This window comes from Prionailurus bengalensis, chromosome D1 (genome assembly GCF_016509475.1).
Source record: "Prionailurus bengalensis isolate Pbe53 chromosome D1, Fcat_Pben_1.1_paternal_pri, whole genome shotgun sequence".
Lineage (NCBI taxonomy): Eukaryota > Metazoa > Chordata > Mammalia > Carnivora > Felidae > Prionailurus > Prionailurus bengalensis.
In genome coordinates this window covers 9838540-9855136 of record NC_057346.1, presented here as the reverse complement: position 1 = coordinate 9855136, position 16597 = coordinate 9838540, and the positions used below count along the sequence as shown (strand labels likewise).

General features: G+C 43.3%; 1 protein-coding gene across 4 annotated transcripts in view; it reads right to left on the bottom strand.

Annotated features, from left to right (window-relative positions):
* Positions 1–16597, bottom strand: part of SIK2 (salt inducible kinase 2) — a 122602-nt gene that overhangs the window by 9881 nt on the left and 96124 nt on the right. For 3 of the 4 annotated variants that reach the window (XR_006297255.1, XR_006297256.1, XM_043579287.1), the window contains exons 7-9: positions 15752–15972; positions 13862–14014; positions 7038–7202 (exon numbers count right to left, since the gene is read on the bottom strand). Coding sequence is in view for 2 of the 4 variants with exons in the window: in XM_043579287.1 (XP_043435222.1) it covers positions 7038–7202; positions 13862–14014; positions 15752–15972 (539 nt within the window). In the remaining 2 variants the exon portion in view is untranslated. The remainder of the gene's footprint in view (positions 1–7037; positions 7203–13861; positions 14015–15751; positions 15973–16597) is intronic. The other variant, XM_043579288.1, reaches the window with a different exon arrangement.

Here is a 16597-nt window from a genome sequence, read left to right as displayed (position 1 = left end):
GCTTGAGGCCTACCAGTTATTATTATTTTTTTTTAAATAAGGGAAACGATGAGGAGGAACAAGAGATAAAAAACAAGAAACCTACATGGCTCATAGCTAAGAAAAAAAGAGTAGTCATTGCCATTCTTTTAATTGTCAACCACAAAAAATTCTGGAAGGTTCTAGATATACTTTTATGTTCATAATTTAAGTACCTGCCCATTTGATTTAGTCTTTAATTGGTTCTCTGTGCCTGGGGAGTGGAAAAAAGAATTCTTTAAAGACAGACTGATACCACAAAAAGGATCGAGGAAAAAAAGTGCAATGGCAAACAGCCCAAGTCTTCCCTTATAGAATAACAAATGACTCAGAGCCCCGAAATTCCAGCAGAGGTTAATGAGCACCAGGGCAGCAAATTCTCTCTCCTCCAGCAATGCACACAGCATCTAGAGCTTGTACCCCACGGGGGTGAGCTCGGCACAGCCCCGGAGCGAGCGAGAACTCGGCCCTCCTTGGCAGCCCGGCAAACCACCTAGGGCAGGCGGAACCAGCAGACAGAGGGGACTTGGGGTTGCCAGCTTTCCTGGCGGTAAAAGTCCCAGTGAGGAGGCAATTATTTACTTCATTACTGTAACTACTCCCCTGTGGAAATCAATCCGTTTTCCCCTCTGAATAGCTGCTCAGGAACAGCCGGTCACAAGCCGCTGAGTTCTAAGCGCTGCCTGCACCTGGAACACACTGGGCAGAGCTATTGTTTCCTTTGGAAGCCCGAGCAGCTCATGTATGTGAGAGGTGACGTGGGACATCCCAGTGCCAGACACAGGAAAAACTTTCCTCTTATGGCAACCAATCTGAAGCCACTGCAAGGCCCTTTATTTGGAGAGGGAGACTGTGGGTGACTCAGATCTTTGTTTGCTTGGGGGAGGGGACAGTTATTCCACAAAAACTGCTCTGGGGGCATAGCCGTTACTTGGACAAGGTGGCTAATGCATGACAGGGTTTTAAAGCGACAAGTGGTCATTTAAAAGGAAGAGTGGTAGATGCATTCTTCCTACACTAAGACCAATCTTCTCCACAAGGCACCAGCAAACAAAAAACTCTGACACCTGGCCAGTGACTCTTTAAGCTCCCTTTGGCCCTTCCCTAGGTAAGTGTTCCCTTTTTTTTTTTTGACACACTTAGGTGTTTCCTTGTAGGAAAGAATGGCTCTTTGGGAACTTACACTCATACCTCGACGTTCCTTAACTATCTACGAATACAGTTTTCTAAAAATAGCCAAGGATGATTTAGAAATGAAGAAAGCAACAGAGAAAAGACTTATTAAGTAAACATCTACTGAGCATCTTTACACTTACAGAAACCTGTCAAAATTTTATCAGATCTTTCTTGCAGTATAGCCTTGCAACCAGGTCGGTTTTTTTCCTTAAGAGAGAAAAGTCATCTTTTCAGGAGCACTCAAAAGACCTTGCAGTTCCCCTAAATTTATGTTCTTTTCTTAAATTGTCTGCTTATAAATTATCTCCTTACCTAGACTACAACAGGAATGATATCTTTCATTTAACAACATTTCTTAATTCAATTTCATCCTGGAAAATAATGGCCTGGTTCTGATTTTTCAGATGCTGTTTGATGATGACCAATCAGAAAGCACTGTCAGGAGAGGGGGGAGGGCACTCACACATAGTTCCTAGGTGTGAAACACCTTCAGCTAGAAGTTCATTTTCTGAAACGGGTGATAATCACACCATCCTTGCCTGCCAATTTACCAGGGGTCTGATACAACAAATTCAGCCCTAGGACCCTGTGACTGAAATAGTGGGCTGATCTACCTAGGTGACCTAAGCTACTAGAAGTAAGATTTTTTTGCACTAGGAAATAATCTAGGCTAACGGAAAATTTTAGGACTCCGAAATACATGAGTGAAATGGACATTTTCCAATACACTGTTTTTGTCTTTCCTTAAAGCACAATGGATCACATCTAGTGAGAGACCACACTGCAACAGGCAGTACTCATGTAGGAGTCAAACTCTCAGAAACTCTACCACTAACTGGTAACACCCAAGTCCAGCACAACACACGATTCTAGCACAAAAGACTGGCAGACTGTTATGTACTGAATGTTTGTGTCTCAACTGCCCCCCACCCCATACCCGTGGGCCAGATTCACATATGGAAGCCCTGACCTCCACTGAGGTGCTATCTGCAGGTGTAATCTCTAGGGCGGTCCTAAGGGTGGGGCCCTGACCTGGTGGCATTGGCGTCCTTATGAGGAAAGATACCAGAAAGCTCCCATGTGCGAGCTCTTGCTTGCACACTCTCCCCCCATGTGAGCACAGAGGACTGGCCATGGGAGGACAGACAGAGAAGGTGGCCTTCTGTAAGAGACTGGAAATAAAATTGGTCAGAACCTTGGTCTTCAACTTCCAGCCTCCAGAACTGTGCGAAAATATATTTCTGTTGTCTAAGCACCCCCGGCCTGGGGTATTTTGTTATGATGGCCTGGGCAGACAGGAGACCAGTGCACAATAGTAGTCAGTGGACCTGGAGGCTGACAATGTGTCTTGTCTCACGTGCATCATCAGTGCCAGGACAGCTGGGTGCATACTGAGGTGCAGGCTCAAACTTCAGCTCTGTCACTTATCGGCATGTTGTTCAACTTCTGTAAAGTTCAATTTTTCTCATGTGTAAGATGGCTGTTTGGGGGGGGATGAACTAAAATATTCTATCTGTTGTTATGATTTCCCGACCAAAAGAGAATACTTTATAACAATAAAAATTTTAAAAGCATGAGAACAGAACTGTACCATTTTCTTTGAAAATATTTTTTACCATCTTGAAGCAAATTAAACAAATAACCAAGTGAGGAAGAAAGAACTGGATAACCCGTTCTAGAAACTTATCCTAAGGAAATAATCAGAGGTATAGTCAAAGATTTAGACACAAGGATATTCACCTGAAGCACATTTGAGGATACAAAACAAATGAAAGTACCTGATGTCCAAAAATAGTAAATAAGGGTACATCTAATACAGTATATTAGGCCAGTGTTATGTTTTCAGATTGCATGATATGGGAAAAATGTTCATGATGTTATATTATGTAAAAACAAGATACAAAATTACATATAACAATATAATTTTGTTTTAACAAGTCTACCTACTAAGACACCCTCCACTCACCCATCCGCCCATCTGTGATCCACTCTTAGAGAAGATGCTAGAATATGCCTACCTTTGGGTAGTGGGATCGTGAATAATTTTTTTCTTTATCCCTCTGTGAATTTTCCATGTATGATTCTGACTGGTTTTATTTTTTCACTTATAAATCAAAAGTTCAAGTTCAGAACTTAAAAGGTAATCGTCTTACAGAGCCTTAGAGGCATGTCCTTTTCAGACCTCAACAGAGTAAACAGACCTGGGACACTTGCATTTTCCAAGTGTGGCTACCCAGTTATGACGGAGCCTGGGAAATCCTTTTATTATAATGTCTAATACAATGTTAAAAGGGACTAAAACGCACGCGTGTGTGTGTGTGTAAAACTCATTATGCCCATATAGAAAGGAAATGAAAACACTAACTCAGAAAGGTATTTGCACTCCTGCGTTCACAGAACCACTATTCACCAAAGCCAAGATTGGCAACAACCTAAGTGTCCATCAATGGATGAATGGACAAAGAAGTCATATATGTATGTATCTATATACCCCTAATAATAATAATGAAGTATTATTCAGCCATGAGAAACCAAGGAGACCCTACCACTTAACACTATGGATGGACCTTGAAGGCATTATAGTAGGTGAAATAAGTCAGAGCAAGACAATGCTATATGATCTCACTTAGATGTGGAATTGAAAAAAACCAAAAGAACAAAACCATACTCACAGAAACAGAGATAAGACTTGTGGTTACCAGAGGCGGAGGGGGGAGGGGGGCTTGGAGGAGGCGGGCCAAAAGGCACAAACTTGCAGCTGTAAGGTAAGTAGCAGAGGTGTGGTGCACAGCACAATGGCCACAGCTAATACTGCTGTAGGATAGACAGGAAAGTTTTAAGAGAGTATAAATCCTAAGAGTTCTCATGAAAAGGAGTTTTTTCTATTTTTTCTTTTCTTTTTGTTGCATCTGTATGAGAAGAGGGATGTCAGCTGACCCTACTGCGGCGATCGTTTACCAACACATGTAAATCAACCATCGTGTATACACCTTAAGCTTACACAGTGATGCAGGCCTATTCGTTCCCAATAAAACCGGAAAGAAATGGATTCTTTTCAAAGAAACCCTTAAAAGAGAAAGATGGCCCCACAAGGTTTGTGCACCTGCCCCTCGATGGTCTCTGTGTCATCTGGGGCTCTCAGCTACTGCTCGGAGTTGGGTGACTGTCTCAAAAAGGGGGTGTTTTTTGCAGGAGCCCCAAACCAATGTTTCAGTGAAGACTCCCTAAGGGATTTTACTGACACTTTTAAAGACTTCTGGGAGAAAGGGAGAGGTGAAATCTCTGTGATGGACAGTATCTGCCAGCAACTGTGAGCAGAAATGAATGAACAATACATGCATTTATGAAGCATCTTTTAGAAGACAAAAAACGGGCGGCCCAGCGAATGAGTAGGAAGTAACAGGAACCACAAAGGAGCCACAGCTCTGACAGCTTTGTGTGTGTGCACTTACTGATGGGCCACCAAAAAAGAGGTCCTAGGGAGGGAAGAGGGCACAAGCGTTTTTGCTGACATAAACGAAATGGTCCACAAAGAAGAGCAGGGGGTGTCTCTGGCCTGGCTAAGTGCCAGGGTAGCACTGCTCTTCCTACAAATGCAAATACACCATCTAGCTACTGTCTTTATCTTTCACGAAATCATTCATTTCCTGTCTGTTTCCTAGTTACGGGAACAATCACAAGCTTTAAAAATAGCTTGCCCTATATACCACAGCAGACAGTGCCCAATCTGTGTTTCAGGCCCGATGCCCTCACAGATAAGCTTTTAGCAGGCTGCATGTTAATTTTTTCAAGGGAATTAGATCTTACAAATAAGTGAATTATGTTGTCCCAATTTATGGCTAAATTTCTAGGTGAGAACACAGAAGCTGATGAGGTTATTGGACATTCTAGGCAATCACCGGCAGAGAAAATAGACTGTCCGCAGGAAGTGGCCTCGTCCTCAGAGACAGGGACTGTAACTCACAGTCAGCAGCTAACACCTGCTCGCGCAGCCTCGCCTCAAGCTGCCTTGTCTATGGTTTAGCTTAGACACGTGATCTAACTTCTGAATCGGCTCTACCTCCAGAGATCCTGGTTTCTGAAAATGGCACTTACCCTCCCAATCACCTAGGCTCAAAATACTGTTATGAGTCTGGACATCTTTTTCCTGGACCATAATACTCTATCAATTTTAGCTGCACAACCTCATTCATACCATCCCCTCTTCTATAGTTCCTTGAGCGCTAACAGTCCTGGCCTTCAACATGTCCTCTCTGGACACCTGCTCTAAGCTTCCACTGTCCCTGTCCCCATCAAATGCAGGCTATGTACCTTCCAGGATGATTTCTGAAGCACAATATGGATTTGGCCTAGAGAAAAAGCCTACATTCTTGGGCTTGACATTCAAAGCTAAGCTACTGGTCCTTATTTCGTACAACTCCCCTTCACATGTGCTTTTCCTCACACACACACACTGAGCTACTGCTCTTTTATGCACCTAAGCTTTCCTGACATTTGCTGGCTCAGACTCTTCCCTCCACCCAGATGCCATCCACCCCTATTCCATCCCATCCCTCAATTCCCAGCTCTGACAGTCAACCTGGACTGTCCTGGTCAAACTAGCTAAAAGCAACCCCCCCTAACTTTTTCCAGTTGTGCAGCATTTTGATTTAGGTATCTAAGGGAACAATTACATTTTATCGATGTATTCAGCACCTGGTACCTTGTCTTTAGCTATGCATCGTGTCTCTTCTGCCAGACTATGAACATGGAGGCAGAATTCATGTGAGTTATCTTTTCATTAACTCAAGAGGCTTAAAAGATAGGAAACAGATAATACCGAGTATTTACAGTATGCTCACAATCTCATACACATTATCTCAATTAATCCTCACAAGAGTCTCACAAGAATTGGTGTTCTCATTTTATGAAGAACAGAGGTTCAAAGAAGTTAGTCACCCTGCCTAAGTTCACACGGCTAGGAAAATACCGAGTCTACTCAGAACATACTCCAACACCTATGTTCCAAGATCTGCCCATTAATACGATCCTCTGGACATCACTCGATGCTCAGTATATAAAACACAGATTAGAAGTGAAATAAGGGGCGCCTGGGTGGCTCAGCTGGTTAAGCATCCGACTCTTGGTTTTGGCTCAGGTCATGATCTTGTGGTTAAGGAGTTCAAGCCCCACACTGGGCTCTGCAATGACAGTGTAGAGGCTGCTTGGGATTCTCTCTCTCCTCTCCCTCTCTGCCCCTGCTGTGTTCTCTCTCTCTTAGAATAAACTTAAAAAAAAAAAAAGTTAAGTAAGCATCCATCAAATGACAGAAGCTGTCATCTTCTATATATTAAAAGCCAACTTCATTCAGCACACAAGGATAAACATACCTCATTTAAACATATTCAAACAAGACAAAGAAAATGCTGGTCCAAAAAAGGTGGCCCATTATTTTGCAGCTACAGCGCATGCAACAGAAAAGAGGTAATAATAACACAGATGGAAGCTCAACACAGTAATTATATTTCTGTTTTCAGAATTACAATTTGTAAAAAAAAAAAAAAAAAATCCCATACCTATGAGGGATCTAGAAACCTGAAGAGGGAAGGGACTGCTTAAGGAAAGAAGAAGGATTTTGGAAAGTACGTATAAGGTCTGACAAGTTACGCAACAGCCGTAACAGTAAGACCACAATGAGAGCCAAGTTCGGCCTAGATATTTTTCTCCCATTTCTGCAAAAAAACAACACTCCTGAGTGACTTGAGGAAATGACAAAGGTCACCAAAGCCAAAGTACAACACTCGGGGATGAAACTGAAGTCCCGGTCCAACTGCGAGCTCAGAGTCTCTCAAACACGTTCGTACCTTTGGTGTGTCAACACATTCCTCTTCCATAAAGGCTGCTTCTGCCTGACAGCTGGACGCTGGGAATGAAAAGGCCTCCACGTTGGATGCGGGAGGGAGGAGGGCAGACCGCATCAGCCGCACGTTTGGGGAGTGCACGGTCACCGGGAGCCCCACAGTTTGGGCCTGAAAATATGGCAAGAGCAGTTTGGGAACATTAATACCTTCTATACAAATATACAAGATTCTTGGAATAAGATAACTCTTCCTGGTACAACGAAAGAATAAGTACTTGGAACCCCAGAAAAAATTTGATGAAACGTGTACGTGGTACAGGTACTGATTTGAAGCAGTCTCAGGGAATTGTTCTGCACAGTTCATTCCTGTTCCACAGGGAGGTGCCTATCACACAGATGACAAGGAAGCTGGTCTCTGTACAGAAGCTAAGAATGCTCTGTTTCTTAACTCAGCAAACATAGGTGGTCTATGTCCTCAATGCATCACTATGCAAAAATTATAAAGAGAGAAGCCCCTGTGTCTAGGAGCTCAAAACCGAACCAGGGGTAGGTACACACCCACACACCTGCACACCCGCACACCCACACACGCTGGTGGGGTGAGATGGTTATGTATTTCCTGACAAGGGTATGCGTGCAGAGGAAGAAAAGAGAAGTGGCAGCTACTTGGTGGTGACAGGAGTGTCCTCCTTCCAAGGAGATGAGCGGCCTGAACACAGCCTGTTGGCCCAGTGGAAGGAGAGATGCTTCTTGCTGAGCAGCTTATCTTCCGAAAGTCAACCTACTATAGAAAGCTCTGGATGGCTTTAAGCCCATTTTCATGTCTCCTCTGTTAAGAACTCCAAGTAAACAAGCATGATGAACTCTTCTTTCAGAACGTCATACAACAGAGAATCTTGCTTCTTCTTTTATTTTTTTTTTTAAATTTTAGAGAGAGACACACACACACACATAATCTTAGGCAAATTCCACACTCAGCACGGAGCCCGACACGGGGCTCTCTATCCCATGACCCTGAGGTGAAATCCACAGTTGGACTCTGAACCGACTGAGCCCCCCAGAGAACCCAGGCGCCCCCAGAGAATCTTTCTTTATGACAATTGGCACGAATTGATTTTAAAGATGAAACTACTGGATAATCCTACCCTCCCATCTCTTTAAAATTAGCAGAATAATTTTTTTGAAGACTTTTAAATGTAACAGACACTGCCAAACGGTTAAGGAAACAATCATCACATTAGTGTCCAAAAGGCAGAGGAACAAACCTTTTCTCTGCTATACACTTGAAGGGACTTAGGGTGATAAGTTTTAACTTCAAACAAATAAAAAGGAACAACATGGTGTAATTTTAGCTTCTCTCTTCCAGAGGCCTGGGTTTGATTCCTTGCTCCATTCCTCACTAACTGTGTGAACATTATCAGGTTACCTAACCTCTCTGAATCCTATTTCCTTCACCTGTATAAGAGGGCACAATTGCTATTTCACAGTGACATCAGGAGTGTAAAAGGTAAACAGTAAGGTCGTTCAGTCAGTAATGTCAATTCCGCCTTTCTCCTTCCTTTGAAAGTTTTTTTTTTTTCTTTTTAAATGCTTATTTCTTCTTGAGAGAGAGAGAGAGAGAAAGCACAAACAGGGGAGGGGCAGAGAGGAGGGAGACACAGTATCTGTAGCAGGCTCCAGGCTCTGAGCTGATAGTTCATAAATGATAGCTCAGAGCCTGCCATGGGGCTCAAACCCACGAACTGTGAGATCATGACCTGAGCCAAAGTCAGACTCTTAACTGAATGAGCCACCCAGGCGCCACTCCTTCCTTCTAAATTTGTAAAATGGTTACAAGAATTTAATACAACAATTAGCCTGCAAATAAATACCGTTTTGTTCTCAAATATTATTTAATGTTTCTCCGTTAAAATTTTAGGTTGATGGTTTTTGATGAAATACACCTTATATTTAATATACTTTGAACATATTTAGAATATGCTTTACATTTGGTTCGTTCCAACATTAACATCATTAGATATGCTGCATGAGACAAAGAATAAAATAGCAACAATAGCAGGGACGCCTGGGTGGCTCAGTCAGTTAAGTGTCCAACTTCAGCTCAGGTCATGATCTCACAGCTTGTGGGTTCAATCCCCACGTCGGGCTCTGTGCTGACAGCTCAGAGCCTGGAGCTTGTTTTGGATTCTGTGTCTCCCTCTGTCTCTGCCTCTCTCTCACTTGCACCTTGCCTCTATCTCAAAAAATAAACATTAAAAAAAAATAGCAATAGCAAAGTGTTGGTAAAAAGAGAAAAAAAACCCCAAAAACCAAACAAAAAACATTGTAAACTGTCCTGAGCATGATAAAGAGAACAGCTTTTCTAATATCATCAGTCCTCATTCTTATATCCCAGGCCACTCTTGAGGCTAAACAAGTTTTTTTCCCTTTCAAAGATTAGTCATTTTAAATTAATTTTTTTTTCAGCCCCATGTCACAATATACTTCCTAATAAAAATATTTCATGCACTCTTCTTACTCTACTCATCATTTTTTCGGTCAAAGGCTAAAGCTGAACGTTAATTTCTATTTCCCAAATTTCTTAGGTTGCTCCTCGCGTATGAAAGTAGTCTAAGCTATTAGGGCAAAGCATTACCTAAATGATATGGTGCTGGAAATGAGTACTAACACGATAACCAGGATGTGCTGTTCCTTCTCAGTCACCACCTCTTAGGAGCTGTGACTTTTTAAATGGCAGGATCATGCTGCGCCAGACCAAGTGTAACACATTTTCCTGGACAACTTTCACGTCCAACCTGGATTACAGCAGCCTACTGTGGACTTGGTGTAGACGGACAAAAAACACATTTTTGTGTGACTACCAGTCACAGGAAATAGGATGGTAGGTTTTAGCGGTCTACTTTTTAGGATTCTTGCAATCATTGAGGGGATTAAACAGATCTTTCTGGAACAAGGTAGGGTGTAACTATTCAAATGGCATGCTCGGCACTGTAGACTAAAGAATGTGTCATTATAATAAATAGATGGATGACTAATGTCCCAGGGAGGCAGACGTTACCAGTTTCTCCAAGAGTGGCAACAATGATCATGTCCAACTAACTGTAATGACTTTTTAGACCTTATGTTTATGGTCTTGATTCTCGTGATTTTGTGCTCTTTTAGGACCATTAAAATGAAAATCATGTTTTCTCCTATGGGAAAATCTTTACTGCTCCAATAGGAATGTGCCAGTTATGGACAGACTGTGTGTCCTGTCCACACTCCCACACCTCCAGTTCCCCCCTCCCCCTCCCCAATCCATATGTTAAAGCCCTAACCCCCAACACAACTGCATTTGGACAGAGAGCCTTTCAGGGGGTAATTAAAGTTACATGAGGTCCTAAGGGTGGGCTCTGAATCCGAAAGGACTCCTGTCCCTCTAAGATGAGGAGGAGACACCAGGGATCTCTCTCTGCATATGCAGAACATAAGCTGTGTGAGGGAGGGCACACAGAGAAAGCGGCTGAGAGTTCTCATCAGAAATCAACCCTGATGGCACCTTGACCTTGGACTTGTGGCCTCCAGCACTGTGAGAAAATACATTTTTGCTTTTTAAGCCCCTCAGCCTATGGTACTTGGTTACGGTGGCCCTGGCCAACTACAGGATGCCTTTCCTTACAGTTGTGGAGGGCAGCCTCTAATCAGTAAGCAGAGGAGTACTAGGATGAGTGTTTCATTCTCGTCTACTTACAGTTGATAGAAACCTGGAGCAAAGGACTAGTAGTTAGGACTCGTGAGAGAAAGGCAGGACACGTATTGTCTCCAAATTGTTGCCTGTCGTCAACTAGATGTTAACATCTCTTGCAGAGTATATGGCAAATATAAGTACTCTAAATCATTATAAGATAGGAATCTCACTGTTTCCCAAGTAGTAAGAATGGGTACTTTATCACTATACCATTAATTCTTTACGGGCAGGGACTGTTTCCTGGTACAGAAGAAGTACTCTATCTGCTGAACTGAGCTGCAGGTAGAAGTTAACTAATTGTATCTTTGTAGCAAACTTATGAAGTAGGTGCTGCTATTCCCAGTTTATATTTCAGGGCACTGCAGGATATGGAACCCAAGGTCTGTGTGATTCCACGGCTCGTGCAATCTCTGCATGGGATCATGTTGTTTCCTTAATTTCTTATCGTTTCACCAACTACAACTGATTTCTCACTTCTTTATTTTAAAAAGAAATTTTTTTTTAATGTTAAATTTTGAGAGAGAGAGAGAGAGACAAGAGTGGGGGAGGAACAGAGAGAGAAGGAGACACAGAATCCGAAGCAGGCTCCAGCTGTCAGCACAGAGCCCAAAGTGGGGCTCGAACTCATGAGCTTTGAGATCATGACCTGAGCTCAAGTTGGATGCTTAATCACCTGAGCCACCCAGGTGCCCTGATTTGCCACTTCTTTAAAACAATACAACAAAGAATTAAAGGGAGAAGCCTCTACTAAAACTTTGAGCCCAGGGACATCTATTTTTTTTTTTTTTTTAACAAGTTCAACAAACCATGAGAATGTGAAATCTCCTAGGGAAGGGAGCATCTTCTTGAGCCCAGTGCCTGCTGCTTAGCATCCAGAAGGCACTCTGGACAAGCCTACTGAATGAACACTGAAGACTTCTACTTCAATTAGATACATTTTTAAGTCTCGGTAAGTAGCTTTCTATGACAATTTGGGTCAGTGCTTAAAATGAAAGTAACTCATGTGGTGCTTGGTAATAAAAAAATTATCTAACATAAGAAGCTACATTATAGATCTGAACTCTCAGCCAAATCAGACATAACTTGAGCTCTCCCAGGGAATCTTCTTTAAGCTTCGGTAAGAAAGGCGATCATGTGCAGTAATACGCACGTGCTCAGGGTCAATCATTTACATAACCCCATCCCCTGGCCTGTGTACTGTGAGCAAGAATGAAGAGACCTGGGAGGGAAAGCCTGCCACAGCTTTGGAGGGGGGGGGGGGGCTTTCCTGCTTCCTACCCTGCTCCCTGTCAGCATTTCCCAGAGGGGAGGGGTTACCACTACACCTCACTGTTACTCCCCCAGCTTAGGAATTTTCATTGTATCCCCCTCCTGTCTTGAAAGCAATACCATTCAACTCTGGAACTTTGAAGGATTCCAAGCGCTCAGGGAGAATCTGACCCAATATTTGGAACTCTGTCCATACGTGACATCAGTATCAATATTCACTAAAGTATGTATAACAGTGTATATACCATTTGCCTACTAAGATCAAGATGATCTTAGTTTTGTTAGGTCCTCCCGCCTCACATGTTCTGTAGAAGCCAATGCAAAATTGTACTAAATTCTGTAAACTTTGTTACACTGCCAAACAAGAAATATATGGCCAGAACTTCTGCTCCTACTTGTCCTCTGAACAAAGCAGGCACTCACAGAAGCCAAAGGGAATCCTGGTAGATCATCTGAATGAACCATTCCTCTCCTCAGCCTCTATGTGGCTGATTTCCCAGCTCCCTTTAGCCTCGGCCTCTATCCTGGGATCCAGATCTTCTTCCTCTCAAGCAATGGAGTCCGGAGTCCGTGCCACCCCTGACTCTCCCAGCCTCGGGCTTAAGAAAGGGATCATTTCCAAGTCATGGCTGTTCCTTCCTCCCTAACATTTATTACTTTATAAAATAAACATTTACGGAACACGGTCTAAGTGTTGCACAATTATCAACTAATTTAAACATCAGAACATTCTATGGTTACTCCGTTTTATAGATTTGGAAACTAAGGCACAGAAAGACCTTGAGTAACCTCCTGAAGGTCAGGTAGCAGGAGGTGGCCCAGTCTGGGCTTGCTCCATAACAACTGCTTTAACCACCGTGTTACGGTGCCTCTGCAAACCACAGCCGAGGGCGTCCAGTGCCCCCACCGGCAGGTCTTAGGTCAAGCCTGCGGTATTTACTACTCGTCTCCCAACTGCTCTCTCCAAAGTTCTTCTCTTCCCTGTCCAATCTTTCCTTCCCAATGATGTCACTGATTAATAGATTAAAGCCGGGATATGATTTTATCACTTTCCTGCTGAAGTCTCCCACCGTTCCTCCTAATTTCCTGAACTGTAAGTAAACTCTTTACCTTGGCATTGGAAGCCCTTCACAGCACGGCTCCAACTTTTTCATTTCGCTGGTATGCTTTGGTTCCGGTGGGCTACTCGGAGCCTACCCTGCCCTTGCACACTTGAGTACTTGTGCTCGAGCTACTTCTGCGGCCTCCATACCAGGCCTCCCACTATCCCTACCGCCCCTGCCCCCACCTCCACATCCCCGAGGATTCCAGATCCGTCAAAATGCTGTCTCTCCCACGAAGCCTTTCCGTTCAGAAGTGTCACTTTCTCCTCTGCCCTTAGTTCTCGTCCTGCATTTATCTCTTTCTGTTTCGAATGACGGTTATTCATGATGTTGTCTTACTTTGCTTTTATACTGTAAGGTATCTGAGGCCATGCCTGGGTTTCGTACATCCTATCCCCTATCGTACCTAATAATAGGAGCCTGCACGCAGTGGATCTGCAATAAAGATCTGTCACATGGAATCAACTATATAGGCCCATTACATTAATTCTCACAATAAGTCAGTAATTAAAAAAATGAGAAGTCTTTTAAAACAACTGAAATAAAATTAATCCTTAGAAATAGGAAGATGTTAAAACATTTGAGAATCTAATAATGACAGGCAGAAACTTTACAGAAAAACAGGGGAGAGGATAAATCCTAACCCTTTGTTGTACTACAAGATGAAAAATGTGTCAAATATATGAATAGGCACCTGAGAGATGAGACCACTGGCTAATATGGTGTTACCTTGGCAACTGTTTGTTCAGCCACGGTACTGGGCCGACGCTGGCGGGCATCCAGTCTCTGCTCCACAGGAAAGCTGCTCCTGTGTGATTTCAGACGCTCCACCAACAAGTAATAAATGGCAGCAAAGTGGTTATAGCTCTTGTTCTGTAAAGACTGAAAGAGAAAGCAAGTGCTGAAGTCAAAGAAGCATGAAAACCAATCCAATGATCTACATCTTTCTGAAAAAGGAGGGAAGAAACCATGTGTTCTTAAACACAATGAACAGTGTGTCTCAAAATAAAAGCTGTTCCAGAATTTAAAACGAGGGGTGCCTGGGTGGCTCAGTTGGTTAAGTGTCCAACTTTGGCTCAGGTCATGATCTCGCGGTTTGTGGGTTCCAGCCCCATGTTGGGATCTGTGCTGACAGCTCAGAGCCTGGAGCCTGCTTCGGATTCTTTGTCTCCCTCTCTCTCTGCCCCTCCCCTGCTCATGCTCTATCTCTTTCTCTTTCTCTCTCAAAAATAAATAAAAATTAAAAAAAATTAAAATGAAAGAGAGTTTCTCATATTGATTACATAAAGGGTGATCCTTTTAAGTGACTCGCCCTTCTACATTCACAGGCTCCATTTATTTCTCTGCATTCAGAAAAAAATACCACCACTTTCTCACGTAGGGAGTCTGCAATGGGGTTGTGCGGTTCCGTCTCCTAGCTGTAACTATGGTGTCAAGTCAGTTAGCAACCTGAGCTCAGAGGCTCTAATTCCTTAACTTCAACACAAGTCCAAACTACTGCAAACTCTGAAGTGAATGATTAAAGTCTTTGGGGAAATTCCTGGTGATTATTTTGGGCTGGAGAGTAACATTTGGATGGGAGATTGAGAGACACTGTGTCTCCGTTGTTAGGTAATTTTTTCCCCTTGTTTTTGCAGTCCCACCCTCTTGAAAGCTTGAAAATAAAGTTGCTTCCCAATTTTTCACACCCCTCGCCGGCCAGCTTCCCCAGGACACTAACGGATGGAGGAACAACAGCTCCCCTGCTTCTCACCCCGCCCGACAGCCAGCGCGGGCGCTGTGCAGGGCACCTCAGACGCAGAGCACCCCTGACAAAAATCACAGGCCTGTGGGACTGCACTTACAGCTGCCATTCAAAATCTACCTCATGGACAAGGACACAAACACATCGCTGAGCACATGATGAGCCAGGCAGGAAAGCCAGTCTGGTTTTGCTTAATGGCAGCACGGTTTGGAGCACTTGATATTCATAAGAAGCATTTTGTGTTCTTTCTTTCTGTGCTTCTTCCATAAAAGCACTGTTTTTTCCTGTTGTGCAGGTAATAAAAATGTATTTCCCTATGGAAACACTACCTACTAAAGGGCAGAAATCAAAGGGATGAGGAACTTCCAAGATTCACGAGTCTCTCGGTTCTATGACCCAAAGAACTTCCAATTCTGGAATCCACCTGTTTTTGCCTTCTCAGTTTCTCCAGTTCACAACCTAAATCCTGAACCTGATTCCTACTCTTGTGGTTTCCTGTTCAGCCCTCAGCCTTGTTCCCTATCTGTATGTATATTTATTCTCCATATAAAGTAGCTTATGACTTGGATAAAACTCTACCCTTCATCTTACAAGAAATTTTCTACTTTGTTAAGTTCCCATCTTTGTCTTTTTTCAAGCCTACATAAACTACCTCTTGATTTTTTGGCAGATGGGGCAAAGGGAAGAATTTATATATTGAATAAAGAAGCAAACATGAAATAGCCTGATTATAATCCTCAGGGAAAGCTGGACACGCCGAGGTGATGGGATGGTCATGCTCGAACACCAGGATGGTGGGTGTGGGCACAAGCTTTCACGTTACTGAGCACAGAAGAATCCTGAAATATCTTCAGTCAAATCTCTCATCACTTTACCTCAATGGTTTTCTGCTGATCTATTCCAAGGCTGTGCATCAATCGCAGAACCTGCTCATTAAATTCCCCAATGGATGGCTCATTTTCTTGCCCTTGTGGATAGAGAACAGGTCTCTGAACAGGAACTTCTACAAGCATCCATTTATGCTCCTTGATTTGAGCTATGGTTAGCCGTTTGGACGGGTCTAGGACCAACATCCTTCGAATAAGGTGCTCACAATCTATGGAAACACAATGTTACAAAAGTCACATAAATCATCTTGTACTTCACGGTATTGGCTTCAGTCATGTGACTTTGTACAACAGCATTAATCTCTGTATCCTCCACAGTGCCCACTGGAAAGCAGAAGGACAAATGAATACATGAAAGCCAGTTGTATTTGTCAGGTTCACGTGGTGAGTGTTGACACAAAAGTAACCATCACGTGAATGAATACTTAAGAAAAACAGGAGGCTGTAGGGCTGTCCGATTCTGTGCTAAACGAACCCTTCCATCGTATTTCTCAACTGAAAAGATCTAGAGATGGACTTAGATTCTGCTGAGGACAAAAACAAGCCTTCTTCCTAGAACGAGCACATAAATGGATCCTGAGCCCCTTCTGAGGCTGATACATTAAGGGTAAGTGAGTGAGGCGAGAGCTCTCTGGCGGACTGTTGATCTCCTCTCCCCGTCGGTGTAGCTGAGAGAAACGCACGTGAAGCGTTATTTACCTGTGATTACATTTCAGAAACTGCACTGCTGTGACTCAGGCAGCAGCTAATTCTCAGAGCCGACACCATGCTCTCTACCAGCCACGTGACCGGCCTTATACCCTTCACTAGGCGCCAGACACCCCGCAAGGTGCT